We start from the raw sequence: 15,336 nt of genomic DNA, 5'->3' as shown, positions 1-15,336 counted from the left end.
GCGCTTCATTTTCTCAGTTGTATCTTTGAGTGAAATGCATTCAAATGCCAAAAATACGTAGCATTTCTGAAGCTGATTGTTATTAATATTGTTCTGTTTGGGTTTTTATAGCTGTAAACCTTTTTGAAGTGCCTAGCAAAAAAGTGAGAGGAGCAGCTTTGGAGGGGGGAGACAACTTTGAAATCCACAGAGCAGAAGCTTTAATCTCCAGTTGTGACTGACATCAAACAAAAGTGCAAAAACTCCCTTTGTTCTTGAGCACAAAGGGTGTGTTTGTTGTTTGTTCAGGGTAAGTGAAAGGCCCCCATGAAGTCCCACTGAAGATGTTTAATGAATCTGGCAGCCTCCACGCTGTCTCTTCTACAGAGTAATCCTAGAGACAGACCCATCACACATAATTTAACAGAGTGTGACACGACAATCTCTGCTCTGGAGACACTTTGGAGAGGGAATACTTTTATTACTCAACAGCACAGCCCCCTCAGGGTTGGTGCTGTGGGGTAGAGCTTTTGGTGGTGGTGGCCACACTTTCATCTCTAAATTGAGGAGTATTGCTCAGGTATTGCTTATTAAGCTTCTTTGAACTCACAGTTAAAATCAAGTGAATTGGACTCTCCTTAGTGTAGGGGGCAGGGATTTTGGCAGCCTCAGCTTCTAACAGAAGTCAAAGTCAAGAATATCTAAGAAAGGAGGAGGCTTGCTACCAAAATCAGGTCAAACAGGGACGTAGATATTAGGGAAGGAAGAGACAAATTGTATTAAAATTGGAACAGTAATGGAAAAGACTACCAAAAAAATTCAAGTGAATGAACATTCTTAGATGTCAGATCCATTAAGGTTTACCACATATATGTCATCTTTTATCAGTTTGTCCTACTTGATCATTCCTTGGATGAGTAGAACAGGAATAACCATGGTGTATATCTTTAACCTCTCCTGTCTTTGCTATGATCTAATAGTAAGGGCCTGAGTATTGTGGGATCTGGGCTGTTTACTGCCAGGTTTCATGTCCTGCTGCCTGGCTAGGGATGTTCTGTGTGGCTGGGAGCACCTGGAGTGGCTGCTGTGTGCTTTTGTGGTCTGGGCATGTATTGCCCATGGATAGGACAGAGAGAGCTTAAATCCTCCTTAGATGGGAGTGCTCAGGTGGATGTTTTCACCTTCTCCCAGTTAAATCAGTTTTCAGCCCTGCCTCGTTCTAAATGGGGGCAATCCATTTCACCATTTTCTCTATAAAATGGGCATAATCTTGTATACCTACTTTGGGATAAACTATGGAGTGGAGTCTGACTACTCATGGCAGCACCCATGGAGAAGACACTGTTCTCTTGGAGAACACCATGGTTAGAGTTCTTTTTTTTCCCTAGCTTCCTCGTGGCATCAATGAAATTTTATTTTTTATCCCCTCTGCTGGATGTAAATGCAAAATGCCTTTGTAATGCAGATGTCAGCCACTCCTGGGACTGCTGAGGGTCGAAGCACTATCTGTTGTTGCATTTGATCCCCCTGCCAAATGCCAACCAGAGCCCCAGAAAACCATCAAACATCAGGTCTGATGACTGGAATTTAGACTTGGTACCAAAACAACCTTGACACCCTTGACAAAACACAGCCCCTTTCTACGAGCTTCTCTGCCCAGCATCACTGTTTGAAATATTCCTTGTTCTCTCTTAAATTGCCAGAATATTGTAGGATCTCTCTAAAATAGCAGTCCCTGTTTCCCTCCCTTCTTCCCCCACCCGTTATCAAATCAGACGTCCAAAATCAAGTGCCTGTGTGCTCTGCTGACAAGCACAAGGGGATTAGGGAGTGACGGGTTTAACAAAACTGGCTCAAGGTTTTGTAAAATGCATCTTGGAGCCTGAGCTCTGAACGAGCCATAAAATTCCTCCCATGAGGTACAAGTGAGGTTTCTACAAGACTGGATCAGAACTTAATAATGTTTTTTCCTAGGTTGTTTTTTTTCCTTGCTTTCTAAAAGGTGCCAGAACACCATCTGACTGTTTAAGATGCTGTAAGACTAACAATGGCTTAATGTAACCATTGTGTAAAAAATCGCAAATATCTTTTACCACCATCAAAAAGAACTGATTTGTGGGCTGCATGCAAACCATTTGGGGCAATTAGCATGTAATTTAATTTGCATTAATCAGCAGAAGGTCAGCAAGAAATTAACTTCGGGTGTAGATTTTACATATAACAGCATTTGAGAAGAAGGGAGGAACTGTTTTTACAGGGTGTTAATTTGGAGCTAAGTGCATTCAGCAAGTTTGGCAGGGCTTGGCCTTGCAGGAGAAAGATGAATGATGTGGATTTGAGAGCATTGAAAGCACAAAATGATGTGGCAATTTACCAAGCATTTAATGTTGCAATATATAAACACTTTAACAGACTTCCTGGCACTTGTAATGATCAGAGCACAGGTTTTGCTGAAGCACTGAGCACTCTGCTAGCACTGAAGGGCTGAATGTGGACAGGGTCCCACTGGGCTGCGTGCACCGACCATGGGTTCTGCCAAATGATTCAAGAACACAGCCAGATATCCCAAAAGAACAGATCTCTCTGCAGCTCTGCAGCATTTCCTTACTGGAAGGAATTTAGGGAAATTATTTCTTTTCTTGTGTGTCACTTCAGGCCTCCAGCCATTCCCTCTGCAGCCATTCCATTTCACAAAGTCTCCTGGGGCTCCATGAGCCTGTCATGTGAGCAAAGTGAGACACTCACTGCTGATGACATAGAAATTGAGTTTTTTGACAAATTTTATCTAATTATGGAAAATGAGATGCTAAGAAGTCTGGTGGTGTTTGACTATGGTGAGGTGGTACATAAAATGTATGTGGCTGATCTTGCACCTTTTTCTTTGAATGAAAAGCATTCCTTGCTTTTGTGTGGTGTGGAAGGTGTCAGAGAGTGAGTCTCTTGTATTTCCTCTTTTTTCACAGAAGGTAATCTCAAGGGTATTTGGAGCTGCCACTTGTCCATCTGTACTTCACACATATCTTTCTTGCAGCAGGGTTGGAAAGATCCACAGGCATCACTGCACAGCTTATTTTAAGACAGGATGCCATGGCCATGTCTACAATCATTGTCTAGATATTATTCCAGAAGCAGAGTTTTTAGATAAAGTAGACTTAGAGGCCTCACACCCAGTCATTTAATGCTCAGCTGACATGCTGAGGTTGATGCTATTTAAGTTCCCAAACTTAAATAGCATTAATGAGAGCAAAACATGTCTGAAGGAACTGGCTACACAAAGACTTTTGGCATGCAAAGTACACCACTTTGGGACTCAGAATTAGGATCCAGTTTGAATCATATCTTTATGAGAGAGCTTAGTTTTTCATGAATTTTCTCACTTTCTGGGTCAGGATACATTTACATCATCCACTGAAAGATTCAAGCTACTGTGCACAGCCTACCTGCCATTGCAAAAAGCTATTTGTGAGTGGATTTACCCAACTTCTTGCATTGCTTCCATTGCTTCAGCAAGGTTTTGGCACCTTGACATTCCATCTCAGCAAGATATCCTTAAACAACATTCCCCAGTTGGCTCACTATTAAGAAAAAAAGTATGTTAAATTTTTTAGTTGCATGACTGACTAATAAAAGCAAATTTGACTTTAGAATCACAGGTTATATAGGTTGGAAAATATCATCAAATCAAAGCATTAACCCAGCACTGCCAAGCCCACCACTAAACCATGTCCCCAAATCCCACATCTCTATGCCTTTTAAATCCCTCCAGAGATGGTGAAAACCACATCCCTGGAGAGCCTCATCCAATGCTTGATAACCCTTTCTGTGAATAAGTTTTTCCTAATATCCACTCTCAGCCTCTCCTGGTACAACTTGAGGCTGTTTTCTCTCCTGTTCCTTGGGAGAAGAGCCTGACCCCAGCTGCCTACACCCTCCTGTCAGGGGGTTATGGAGTGAGGAAGTCACCCCTGAACCTCTGGAGTTCTCTGCAGTAAATACCAGCAGCTCCCTCAGCTGCTCCTCACCAGATTTGTGCTCTGACCCTTCCCCAGCTCCCTTCCCTTCTCTGGCCACACTCCAGCCCCTCCATGTGTTTGTTGTGGTGAGGGGCCCAAAACTGATCACAGGATTCAGGATGTGGCCTCACCAGAGCTGAGAACAAGGGGACAATCATTTCCCTGGTCCTGCTGGCCACACTATTGCTGACACAGGCCAGGATGCCCCTGGACTTTGAGGCCTCCTGAGCACATTCCAGCTCATGTTCAGCCTCTGTCGTCCAGCAAACCCAAGTCCTTTTCCACTGGGCAGCTTTCCAGTGACTCTTCCCCAAGTCTGTGGAGTTGTGCAGGGTTGTTGTGACCCAAGGACAGGACCCTGCACTTTGCCTGGTCAGATTTCATACAATTGGCCTTAGGTCACCAATTCAGCCTGTCCAGGCTCTGCCTTTCTACCCTCCAGCAGATCAACACTCCCATCCAACTCAGCATCACCTGTGAATTTACTGAGGATGCATTCAATCCCCTCATAAAGATCTTTGATAAAGACACTTTTTTTTTTAATAAAGATATCTCTTCTTCAAAAATTTGTGTTCTGACATTTTAAGGAATTCCTTAGAATCTCAGTTTGTGCAGAATTTTCATCAAAGGTTTTGAAATGCATCCATCTTCTGAGTGTTTTCACAGGGTCTGATTTATTTCTTCCTTCCCACAAACCAGAATCTTAACTCTGAATTACAGGCCCTACAAAACTCTCTGAGTTTGGGCACTTAGAATCACGAAAAATCGCTAGTCATTTTTTAACATCTTGCACAAAACTGTCAAGTGTCAGATGACATGAGAAAGGTCAAAGAAAAATGTGTTGTAAATCTAACTGAAGATTTATATCCTAGCTCTTTCATTTTAATCAATGTTAATAGATTTTTAAAGACAAAAAAGGAAGGAAGGAAGAGTATCCTTTGAACAAAAAATGTTAGGTAGAGAGTTTAAGGTATTAAAAAAATGTGGTGATTTTATTTTTCAATAATGAAATAAAACTGATTAGTGAGGATAAGAGCTGAGGAAACAAGTCTCTGTGTTAATTCATTTTTAAAATAGTAAAAATTATGTTGTAGCTATTAATTTTATTTTTATGGCAACTCTGTACAAGTGATACATTTCCCTTCAGAGCATTTTTAAATAGAAAATCTGACTTTTACCAGGTAATGAATCACGCATTCTCAAGTAGTATTTACAACCAAAGATCAATTCATCTGATTTAAATTATTCAACTTGCAGTTTGTTTCCCTTCCACATAGGACAATACCATATTACCTGCCTTTTCAGGAAACTTGGTGGATGATGAGTTTTCCCCATAAGTCTTTATTTCATGTTGGACATGTGTCACAGGACAGTGTAAGGTCCAATTCCCACTTCCCATTCATTGCCAAATATTCTCTTGGTAGATGCATCCACCTGTCTAGATGCCAGATCCCAGAAATTAGACTCCTTTCTCCTTTTTACTTGCATGTGAGTTTCTGTTCAGCATCACTCTCTCTGGTGAGAGCTTGTTTTTAAATATCCACTTTCATCCCGACTTGCTGGATGCCTTTCACGGATGTGTGAAATGAACCTTCTGTGTAGAGCACCATAAGATCATTTTAAAATAGGTTCAATAAAAATGTTAAATGTGGTTCTATTTCTAATTTTAGCTTAAGAGGACGAGTAGCCATTAAATTCTCATCTGTAATTATTAAGGTTTTTCATGTTCATTGGTATGTGTTAATACAAACAACTCATACATTTGTATATATTGTGCAAGTTCACTTTTTTAGATTGTGCTCCCAAGAACTCAAGGTCCTTGATATCCCACATCATTAGAGTTATGATCTTGGCATTACTAAAGTACAAAATAAAGATATTCCTGTTTAGACAGAGCAGGTTCTGCTTATGCTTTAAATAGATTTTAAATTAAAGCAGAAAATGAATGGTTCTGTAACCAGCTGTGTTTGTTCTCTCTCTGCCTTTTCTCTCTCTTTCTCTCAGATCTGGTGCTCTGTTGCCTCTTCTGTTACTCTTCACTCTTTTGATCAGCTTTCTCCTCCTTCCCTTTAGTTGCAGGCCAGATGTTCTTACGACATGTAGATCTTTCCAAATACTTTATTTCCTTTGTAGAGTAGCCACGTCTGAAACCACAGCCTGGCCAGTTGTAAGTTGTTTCAAGTGATGTATTGTCTTTAAAAAAAACACACTGAAGTGCGTTTCTCTGTCAGAATTTGTGAACTGCACAAGCTGAGAGTTTTTCCCCCTTCCCTGTCAAGGGTGGGGGAAGCAATGGAGCACTTTTTTTTAGGTAGACGGGAGAGTTTTGTTCCTTCTGTCTCCCAGATGCTGAGATGCAAAGTCAGCACTGCTGAATGCTCGAGGTAGGCAGCACACATCTCTTCTATTGCAGACAAGCAGTGGGTACCAGTCCTGCTACATGCTTTAAATGCAAAACTTTTTATTCCTCTGCTGCCCAAGTATTAATCTTCAGCCTTTACGCAACATTTTGTATTCCTGTGTTTTCTGTCTGTGCTATTTAATTTTCATGATGTTATTTGGATACTCCCAAGTGAAAAATGTTAGAAAAGACCTTTTGCAGCATGCAGACCAACAGTAATTGCCACCCCTATGACTCAGACAGAAAATCTAGTCATATACTCTAAAATATCTACCAAAGCAGACTAAAGGAGATGGGGCAAATTTTAGACCTGTTGCCAAAAAAAAAAAAAAAAAAAGTGATTTCTTGTATCTGAGACTAATCTTCCTTTTTCTGAGCACAAAGATACTGTGAGTATGTTTAAAACACACAAGGTATACAGAGGTAGTACCTGTCCTGAAGACCTGTTCATATCTGCATTAATGACTCTAAAGCTGGTCAATATGGTTTCACCATGAAATTGTATTTAGATACTTAGAGGTAAAGATCTGAGTCTTTTCTGTGACTTGTGTTTTCCTAGCCTGGAAGAGCACAGAAACATCTCCACCTGTATGTATGTGCATAATACAAATAGCAAATGTCACAGTGTTTCTGCTCTCCTGGTAGAAATGGCAACTGGATGAAATAGAAACTGATAGAAATTGTAGCCTAGATGTCTGATGGCTGGAGCTGAGGGCAACAACTGATCTCCCATCTGCAATTATGTTAAAGGCTGTATAATCAAAACCCAAAATCAACAGAGGAAGCAGAGACAAAAGTGTGATGATTTGTTCTAGGTAAAAATGAACAAAAATTTCAATTACAGCAGAGGTAAAGTATGATGAGATACAGCCTTTTGAGTTAAAGAAAATTCTTTGCTATTCACATTTACCAATTAAGTGATCCAGAGTAAAATTATTCTAACAATAATACCTGGGCTTGTGTTCCAGTATTTCCAATAACACAAAAGCTGCAGGCAATGAGTTGCTCATTATTCTAGATTTTAGGAGAAGATACCTAAATGAACTGTCTACTTTCTGAAAGCATGCTGGAAAGATTCCTCTTCTGAAGCTGAGGCCAATTTCCTTTCTACTTCAAATTTTGCATAGGTGCAACATATGAATAGAATCACAGAATGATTTGGGTTGGAAAGGACCTTAAAGATCATCGTGTTCCACTGCTCTGCCATGTACAAGGACAACTTCCACTAGGCCAGGTTCTTCAGAGCCACATCCAACTGGCCTTGAACAATTCAAGGGATGGGGCAGCCACAACTTCTCTGGGGAACCTGTTCCAGTGCCTCACCACCCTCACAGTAAAAAATATCATCCTAATAGTTAATCTAAACCTGCCCTCTTTCAGTGTAAAGCCATTCCCTCTTGTCTCCTCACAACATGCCCTGCTCAAAGTCCCTCTCTGGATTTCCTGTGGGCCCCCTCAGGCACTGGAAGGTGCTGTAAGATCTTCCTGGAGCCTTCTCCACGAGGAAATAACTTCAGATCTCTCAGCCTGACTTCACAGGAGAGCCCTGTGAGCATCTCCATTCCCCTCCTGAGGACCAGTCTGTTTCAGACCTGGGGTGCTCAGGGCTGGGCAGTGCTGTGGAGCACAGGGATGGACACGTGCTGGTGATGCTGAAACAGCAACATGGGAATTCTCACCTTTGCTTTAGGCACTTTGGTGGGATTCGTCTTGCCTGATATATGCATTTAAAATTTAGGGATCTAATCCCTTTGTAGTCAATGGAGAGATGTAGTAATGCTCTTTAGTATAACTAATCTCCCCTCGGTGACAATAGAGAAACCCTAGATGACTAGCTTAGACTAATTGCTCAGCTTCAAAGGTGGGATTTAACCACCTGAAACAGTAAAATGCTATCAGATTAAAGTGTAGCTTTCCACACCTATACAAAGCAAATGTGATTTGAGCCTAAATAACTGCACGGAACAGCAGATAACTGACTTAGACTGCAAGTGCGTTTTGTGAGGAGAAGAGGTATTTTAAATGTTTGTGCAAGCCACAATAAAGCACTGATTTATACATCTTGCAGTGTTCTGTATTATGGTCACACTACTCTGGAGTTTATTGGCTTTTTTCATTTTAAAGATGGAGATGTGAGCAAGAGGTTAATTGGTTTGCATGAGATCTGACACGGGGACACTTGGTAAAATGGAGACATGAATCAAAGCTTTCTATTCCTCTCATGATTGCAGTCATGATTTTTGGTCCATTGTCCTGGACATTTGTCCACCATTTCTTTGTCATGAAATCCAGTCCATCTCTTGGCAGGTAGAAAGACTTTTATAGTGTATGAAAACATCACTGTATCTTGGGTTTCTGAATACTTTTAAAATACTGTAAACAAATGGAATGGTCAAGAAATAATTTCAACCAGAATTAGAGAGCAGAAAGAACATTTTAATTGGCATAAATTAGTCATTGTTACTGGTTTGCCTCTGAAGTTTTTTGCTTGTGTCAATGATTTGTTATTCCTGTTGCCTTTCAAGGATTTGCAGCACTACATAATTAGTTTAGCAAACTCATGGCCATACGTGGAAGGCTTAGGTTTCCATTAAATACAGGGCGATGAAATTATTAAATTTCCACTGTATGTAATTTGTGTAGAGCATTCTGCAATATATGCACATCATTTATGAATCTACAATCAATTTTCATATTAAATGTTGAATTTAAACCCACAGCTGGACTTTCATCCTGAAAGAAGCCAGATAGCCCTGTGCATCTGGTTCAATCTTCCCTTCAGCCATATTATTCTAAAGGCACTCCTGCTTAGTACATCTTACAATTGAAAAATAATACTCATATTGCCTCTCATCCTCAGCAGCTGTGATCCCTCTGCAGATGTTGTTCTGTCAGACGTTTCATTACGTGTGATAGAAAGCGTAGGTTCTTTCCGTCTGTCTGTGTTACTGCTTTGTAGATTTTATTTTCTTTTTTATTTATTCCTTTGGCTGTAGATGAGTCCTTCCATAATACTTCACTTTATCTCCTGTTGCTGCTGCTTCTCCTTCTTTCCAAGTGCAGAAATGATCAAGAACTTGCAACTGCGTGGAGCCGCCCAACAGAAGCCCATTGATTCCCCACCAAAGGGCTCTGTGTGAGCCATTCTGCTCCAGCCTGAAAAGAAAGCTTTGTTCCCTCAGCTGGTAGTGTCTTAAGATGCTGATCCTTGCCATATTTTCTGAAAACTGTAGCAGTTCATCAGGCTGTTTGACACTTCCCGTTCAGCTGTGTACTCTGTAGCACACCCTGGCATTTGCTGCTGCTCGTACATCAGCCCGAGACTGCTCTGGGCACCACGGTGAGCTGTGCTGGGCACAAGTCATTTGGAGGTGAACAGTAAAGGAGCTGAAATCTGGAGTGCTGGTGGCCATGCCTGAAATGGTAGTAATGGATTTAGTATTTGGGGCAGGAGGTATGGGATTTGTCATGTTGGTTGAGTATTTTCCTGGCCGCCTTCCATGACTGTTCAGATATTTTTAGCATGAAGCACAAGCTATGTTGTCTCAGTTGACCTTGGAGCATGACATTTTAACATGGAATTGGTTTGACTTGCTAATCATTAAAATGATTTATTATTTTTTATTGCAAGCGCAACTAGAATCCCAGTCATGTTTTGCAGATGAAAAGGGAAGCAAATTGAAACCTGTCTTCCCTTAACTTGCAGTCCTTCATGATACCCATGATTCCTAAGGTGCTGTCTTTCTCTCTATGCCATTAAAAGTAGATTATGTCCAGGTTTGTTTTTTAATTTGTCTTTTAGTCATTTGACAAATATTACATCAGAGTGACTGAAACTAATCCCAAGGTTTCACAGTGCTCAATGAGAAGTGTAGAACAAAAGGATTGTTTCTGTTGCAAACAATTTATGACCTTAATAGAAGTTTACAGCTGCCATCAGAAAGGCAAGATCTTGCTACCACTGTATTTATCCTGGTGATTGCTCTCTCTTTGCCTTCATTCCCAGACTTAAGTTTAAAGATCAAGCCCCTTAATACCAACTTTTGTTAAGGAATTAGCAGCAGTAGCACTGCATCAGGATTTCGTAGCAGTATATTTTAAGGCTGTAGTATATAATGTAGGAAAAGAGCTTAGGACCAGCCACAGACACAGCCAAAAGCTCATGAAAGTTGAATTCAGATTTTGAAGTGCAGATCAATTTTTAGCCTGACTGGACTTTTTGACAAGTTGTCAATTTTGGACAATTCGTGTTTATTGAGTTTTGCACCTCCTTAAGTTAACATGACCTGAGAGGAAATTACAGTAATTTTTAAGATGCATTTTACTGCCACAGTGGTGTAGAAAAGCTTTTGACTGAAAAGAGCATCAAGGACTTGTTGACTTTTTCAGTCTACTAAATAAGCACCTGCTCAAGTATCTGATGTACATTAAAAAAAAATTTAAAATAAAAAAATTTAAAAATAAAGAAAATAAAAAAGCCAACCATCCTCCTGCATAGTTTAAAGATTCACCCAGCAGAAGCTGAAACCAAGACGTGAAAATAAACCTCTCTTTGACTACCTTGGCATCTGGGAAGACCACAACCTGCTCCTACAAATCACATGGCGGATCTCCCAAATAGGGCCAAAGAGGCTGTTTCCCTGAAATCTGTGTCACACTATAGTTCCTTTCATGCATAGGAAGTGAGTAAATCATTGAATAATGCAACATCCTTCCCCGTCTGCGAGAACTGTGCCAAAGCCAGGCGTGAGGGTCTGGGTTAAAGCAAACTCAGTTACTTGGTAACCGAGTTGTGTTTCGGAAGGGTCAAAATTGGAGGGATTTTGGACTTGTGTTTTTCGGGGGTTAAAATTGCCAAGAAAAACTGAAAACTTGAGGAAGATCCCCAGGTGCCTGCATTAATACTCCCCAATCCCTCTGATGTGAGCTGGCAGGTCCCATAAAGCCACTCAGCCTTGAACAGGGAAGGGAAGGAGGGAGAGAGCAGAAGCTCCAGCTGCGACTCCAGAGCCCCAGAAAGAGCCTCTAACCCAATTCCCTTAAAGTGCACAAGCCTCACGAGCCACAGCATCTCTTTGCCACTGTATTCACTGAGTTCGCAGGGCAAACAAAAGACCCATACCAAGCATGCATCCTTCCAGAGGGGGAAAGCTTTTCCTCATTTGCCCATAGATTTCCGCCCCTTTTCTTTCAGTTTTGTACATAGAGATTTGTATGTGTACATATATATACATACACTATTATTTTTGTTTTAACGGCGGAGGGGTGGGGGGGGGAATGTTGCTAATTTTTTTTTTTTTGGCTGGTAATTAGGAGAGCTAACACCAGCTAGGCTAGAGTGAACGCAAACAAGACCCCTATAGGCAGCACAGTGCATTAATGTAAAATATGCCCAGACAACATAACTTGTCAGAGAGGATTATTTCTGCTTAGTGAATCTGCAGGGGCCCCTTTGCTCCACCACTCAGCGTCTGACTAGAGAGAGAAAGAGAGAAAGAGTAGCCATTAGTGAGTAGCTACTGTGGCATTGATGTTTGAGCGCACTTCTGAACTGGCTTTTGTTGAGAATATCGGTGCAGAAAGCATGCGCTGTCCCAAATCCGCTGTTACTATGAGAAATGAGGAGCTGCTTTTAAGGTATGTTGTCTCCTTTGTTTTAACGCGTGCTTTCGAGTTGCCTGGGCCCGCTGCAACTATAACCGTGCTGTGTATTAAGTAGTTTCCCTATTAAAAGGAAAAGACAGGCATTGCTGGGTGCAAGGGGCATTTTCCACTAGTTCGGGTCGCACATTTCATGTATAATGACAAATGTACGGAGAGGGCAGGGAGGGGAAAAAATAAATACATTTATCTTTTCTTTTTTTTTTTTTTCCTTCCTAAAAGAGAGCCGGTATTTTTTTTATCACCTCCTTTGCAATATTTCTGCCTGCTTCATTATTATGCACTGGGCATGGAATAAGCATGGAAAAAGCTCAGGGAGACTCCATATTAGAGCTAGTGCCCTAAATACCACTTTAATTTTCACTTAGCCTATGTAAATAGTTTCTAATGCTTTACCTAGTCTCTACCGCTCAAAGATGTTTTAAAAATACCTAAATACTCCTGTAATGTGGGGTTTCACATCTATTCTCTAATAATGCTCCCGGGTTTAGCGGGAGGCCAGCATCGACTACTCTTTTCAGAGACACACAACACGCAGACACGCACACACGCACACTCACACACAGAATTATGCTGGAATTGGCACCCCGCTTTGAAAAATGTAGTCTTTTGTTTATTTCCTAGCAGACATTGTAGCATTGAATACATCTTTTGGTCTGACAATGGGACAGCTGAACAATGGTGTTGTCAAACTAGCTTAATGTATGTCTGGCGATGGGGTGGTTTGGGTTGTTTTGGGGGTATTTTCCTTTCCTTTTCTCAGCCCCTTTTGCATTTCCCTTAATCTTTTTGTGTGTACAGTAGAATTTAAAGTGCGTTGCCTGTTTTGTGGTGGTTGTTTCAGTTGATATTTGCTGCTAATAGTGCAGGGAGGGGGAGGTTTGTATCTTACAATTATGGCTATTGCATTAAGTTGCAGATTTATTACTAACCTCTCCTTTAACTGTGGTGAGAAAACTTATTGATTCTGAAAGCTTACAATACTGCTGTCAATCTGGGAAATACATACTTGCCAAATCTGCCCTTGCTTGATTTTATGCCCGATCGTATCAACTTTAACTGCTGTTTTGAAGATACTGTTTCTAATTTTGTTTAGGTAATGAAAATGCAATAAAAATGATAAATCAGGTCTCAGAGTGGGAGCTCATGCAACTTTCCATTTTTATTACGTTTTATACATTAGAATTTTTAAGGTCAGACAGAATAATTTACCTGAATGATTCCTATCCCCAAATCAAACAAATTATTCATATGACATTTCCTAAATTATCTTTCTGTTTCAAGAACCATCATTTAGCATAAAAACAGCTAACAATTTTGGGTTTGAATTTGGAAAAATGAACCTTATGCATTGTGAAAAAAAATTGTTAGAAAGCTTTTGAAAAATTTTGAGTTACTACTTTGACAGCAGCTTATGTCTTAAATAAAATGAATTGCCATTACTCTGTGGAGTTTCTTAAACTGTTTAAAGTCTTTAAATACTTTACATGTTAAGTAAATGTATTGCTTTTCACAATAAGTTTAATGATTTTGTGAGAGAAAAGATTTATTTTTCAGTGGCTTCTGGTTTTTGCTTTGATCAATTAATAGTAGAGATTTTGTGCTTTTTTAAAAAACAGGACTCTAGTGCATGATTTATATGGGTTGAGGGGTCTCTTGGACCCCTTAATTAAAACAAAAAGACATTGAGGATTTATCGGTAGCAGTCAGAGCCCTCTAAAGCATGCATCTCAACACAAAAATATTTGGTGGGGAGACTGAATACTTGCTATGCTGTTTTGCATTTTTTTGTCATTGTATCTTCTTCCCTCGAGTCTTGAGATGGTGTAAACCAGTAGCAAAGAGTTTATGTGAACAAAAAGGTAATATCACATAAAATACTTCTTGAGAAGCCAAGAGGTTATGGATTATCAGGTGCTTGCATGCTGTGTGTTGGGCATAAACATGAAGAAAGCAAGGATGGTGTTTAATATTATGGCACCATGACATAATTCACTTCCTTGGGAGAACTTCTTTCAAGACAAATGTTAACTCATTCCCAACCACTCTGCTCTGTCTGAACTGGAGGGTGGAAACAGCGGCATGCTTTTATAAAGTTATTTTTCTATCATGTCATGTTGCAGCAGCCTGAGCTTCCTAGCAGCTACTGCCCTTTGTGAGTGGCAATAAAGTGAGTCCCCCACTCTCAGTTATGTGGAAATGCCCCTTCAGGGATAGCCCAGAGCTGCATGAATGCCACTTCTGTAGCAGCCACCAACAGACACCTGGGCAGCAAATCCAACCACCACTTTTAAGGACTATTCAATACTATAACTGTTCCCTAAGCTCTCTGCTCACAGGTGAGTTCCTACCAAACTTACTGTAGTTTCTACATTTTTGGATAAAATGTTGCATAAAATACATATACAATGATTGGGGGTTTTTTGTCTCAGATTGAAAATTACTTTGTGTTTTTCCGAGGGTATTTTCTCACATTGAATTCACATCAAAGACTGATTTTTGAATTAGTTTGTGTGAATCCTACTAAAAAAAAAATAAAAAAACCTTTCTATGCATATTTACTGAAATATTGCTTTCTGAGCCATAACAATTATTATTAACATCAAAGAAGGTGAAGCAAAGCTGTAGCACAAGTAATTTCTTATCATGTTTAATGAAAGTAATGGCTTTGGAAAGACTGCATAGGTTTAGAGATCTTATGCCTGAGCATCGGAGGTGTCCTCAGTGCTGCCTGTTTTGAACCTCACCCATTCACGAAGCAATGTGGTGCCTTGCAGTTGTCAAACTTGGCAACATCTGTTTCCACAAGAGAGCTAAGAGAGGTAATTCAGACTCTACGTGAGTTGTTATTTGTTCTTGCAATGACCAGGTGTAATGTCAAAACATGAACACCCTCAGTCCTACCTGTTAGAGAAAGAGCAAGACAGGTCTTAGCCTGGGACGTGGCTTTCCATGCTTCCATAGGGATATGGAATTGAATAATATTCATTATTAGCCTGGAGTCTTTGTGTGTATTTATTTATTTAATTACTTTCACATTCATGAGCCACAATCATCAACATGCTAATATTTTCTTTGTCAAGAGCGGATGATACTGACACGGTTCTGTCAGCAAATTTAAGTATGAAGGGACTGAGATCTGCCCTGCAGATAAATACCTGGGGGTGAAAAGCTGGATGTGAGTTGGAAATGTGAACTCACAGCTCAGGAAGCCAATTGTGTTCTGGGCTGCAGCAGGAGAAGGGTGGCCAGCAGGTCGAGGGAGGTGATTCCCTCCATCTA

At 40.4% G+C, this 15,336-nt stretch overlaps 1 protein-coding gene across 9 annotated transcripts in view; it reads left to right on the top strand.

Annotated features, from left to right (window-relative positions):
* The window catches only part of CELF2 (CUGBP Elav-like family member 2), a 550,308-nt gene that overhangs the window by 278,441 nt on the left and 256,531 nt on the right, over positions 1–15,336 (top strand). For 5 of the 9 annotated variants that reach the window (XM_064703043.1, XM_064703040.1, XM_064703041.1 and 2 more), the window contains exon 1: positions 11,806–12,030. The exons of the other annotated variants lie outside the window; for them this stretch is intronic. In XM_064703043.1, the coding sequence (XP_064559113.1) occupies positions 11,924–12,030 (107 nt within the window). In that variant the 5' untranslated portion in view covers positions 11,806–11,923. Of the gene's footprint in view, positions 1–11,805; positions 12,031–15,336 lie in introns of those variants that run through there. 9 annotated transcript variants of the gene reach the window in all.

This window comes from Zonotrichia leucophrys, chromosome 1A, assembly GCF_028769735.1.
Source record: "Zonotrichia leucophrys gambelii isolate GWCS_2022_RI chromosome 1A, RI_Zleu_2.0, whole genome shotgun sequence".
Taxonomy (NCBI): Eukaryota; Metazoa; Chordata; class Aves; order Passeriformes; family Passerellidae; genus Zonotrichia; species Zonotrichia leucophrys.
This window is presented reverse-complemented; position numbering and strand designations above follow the sequence as displayed.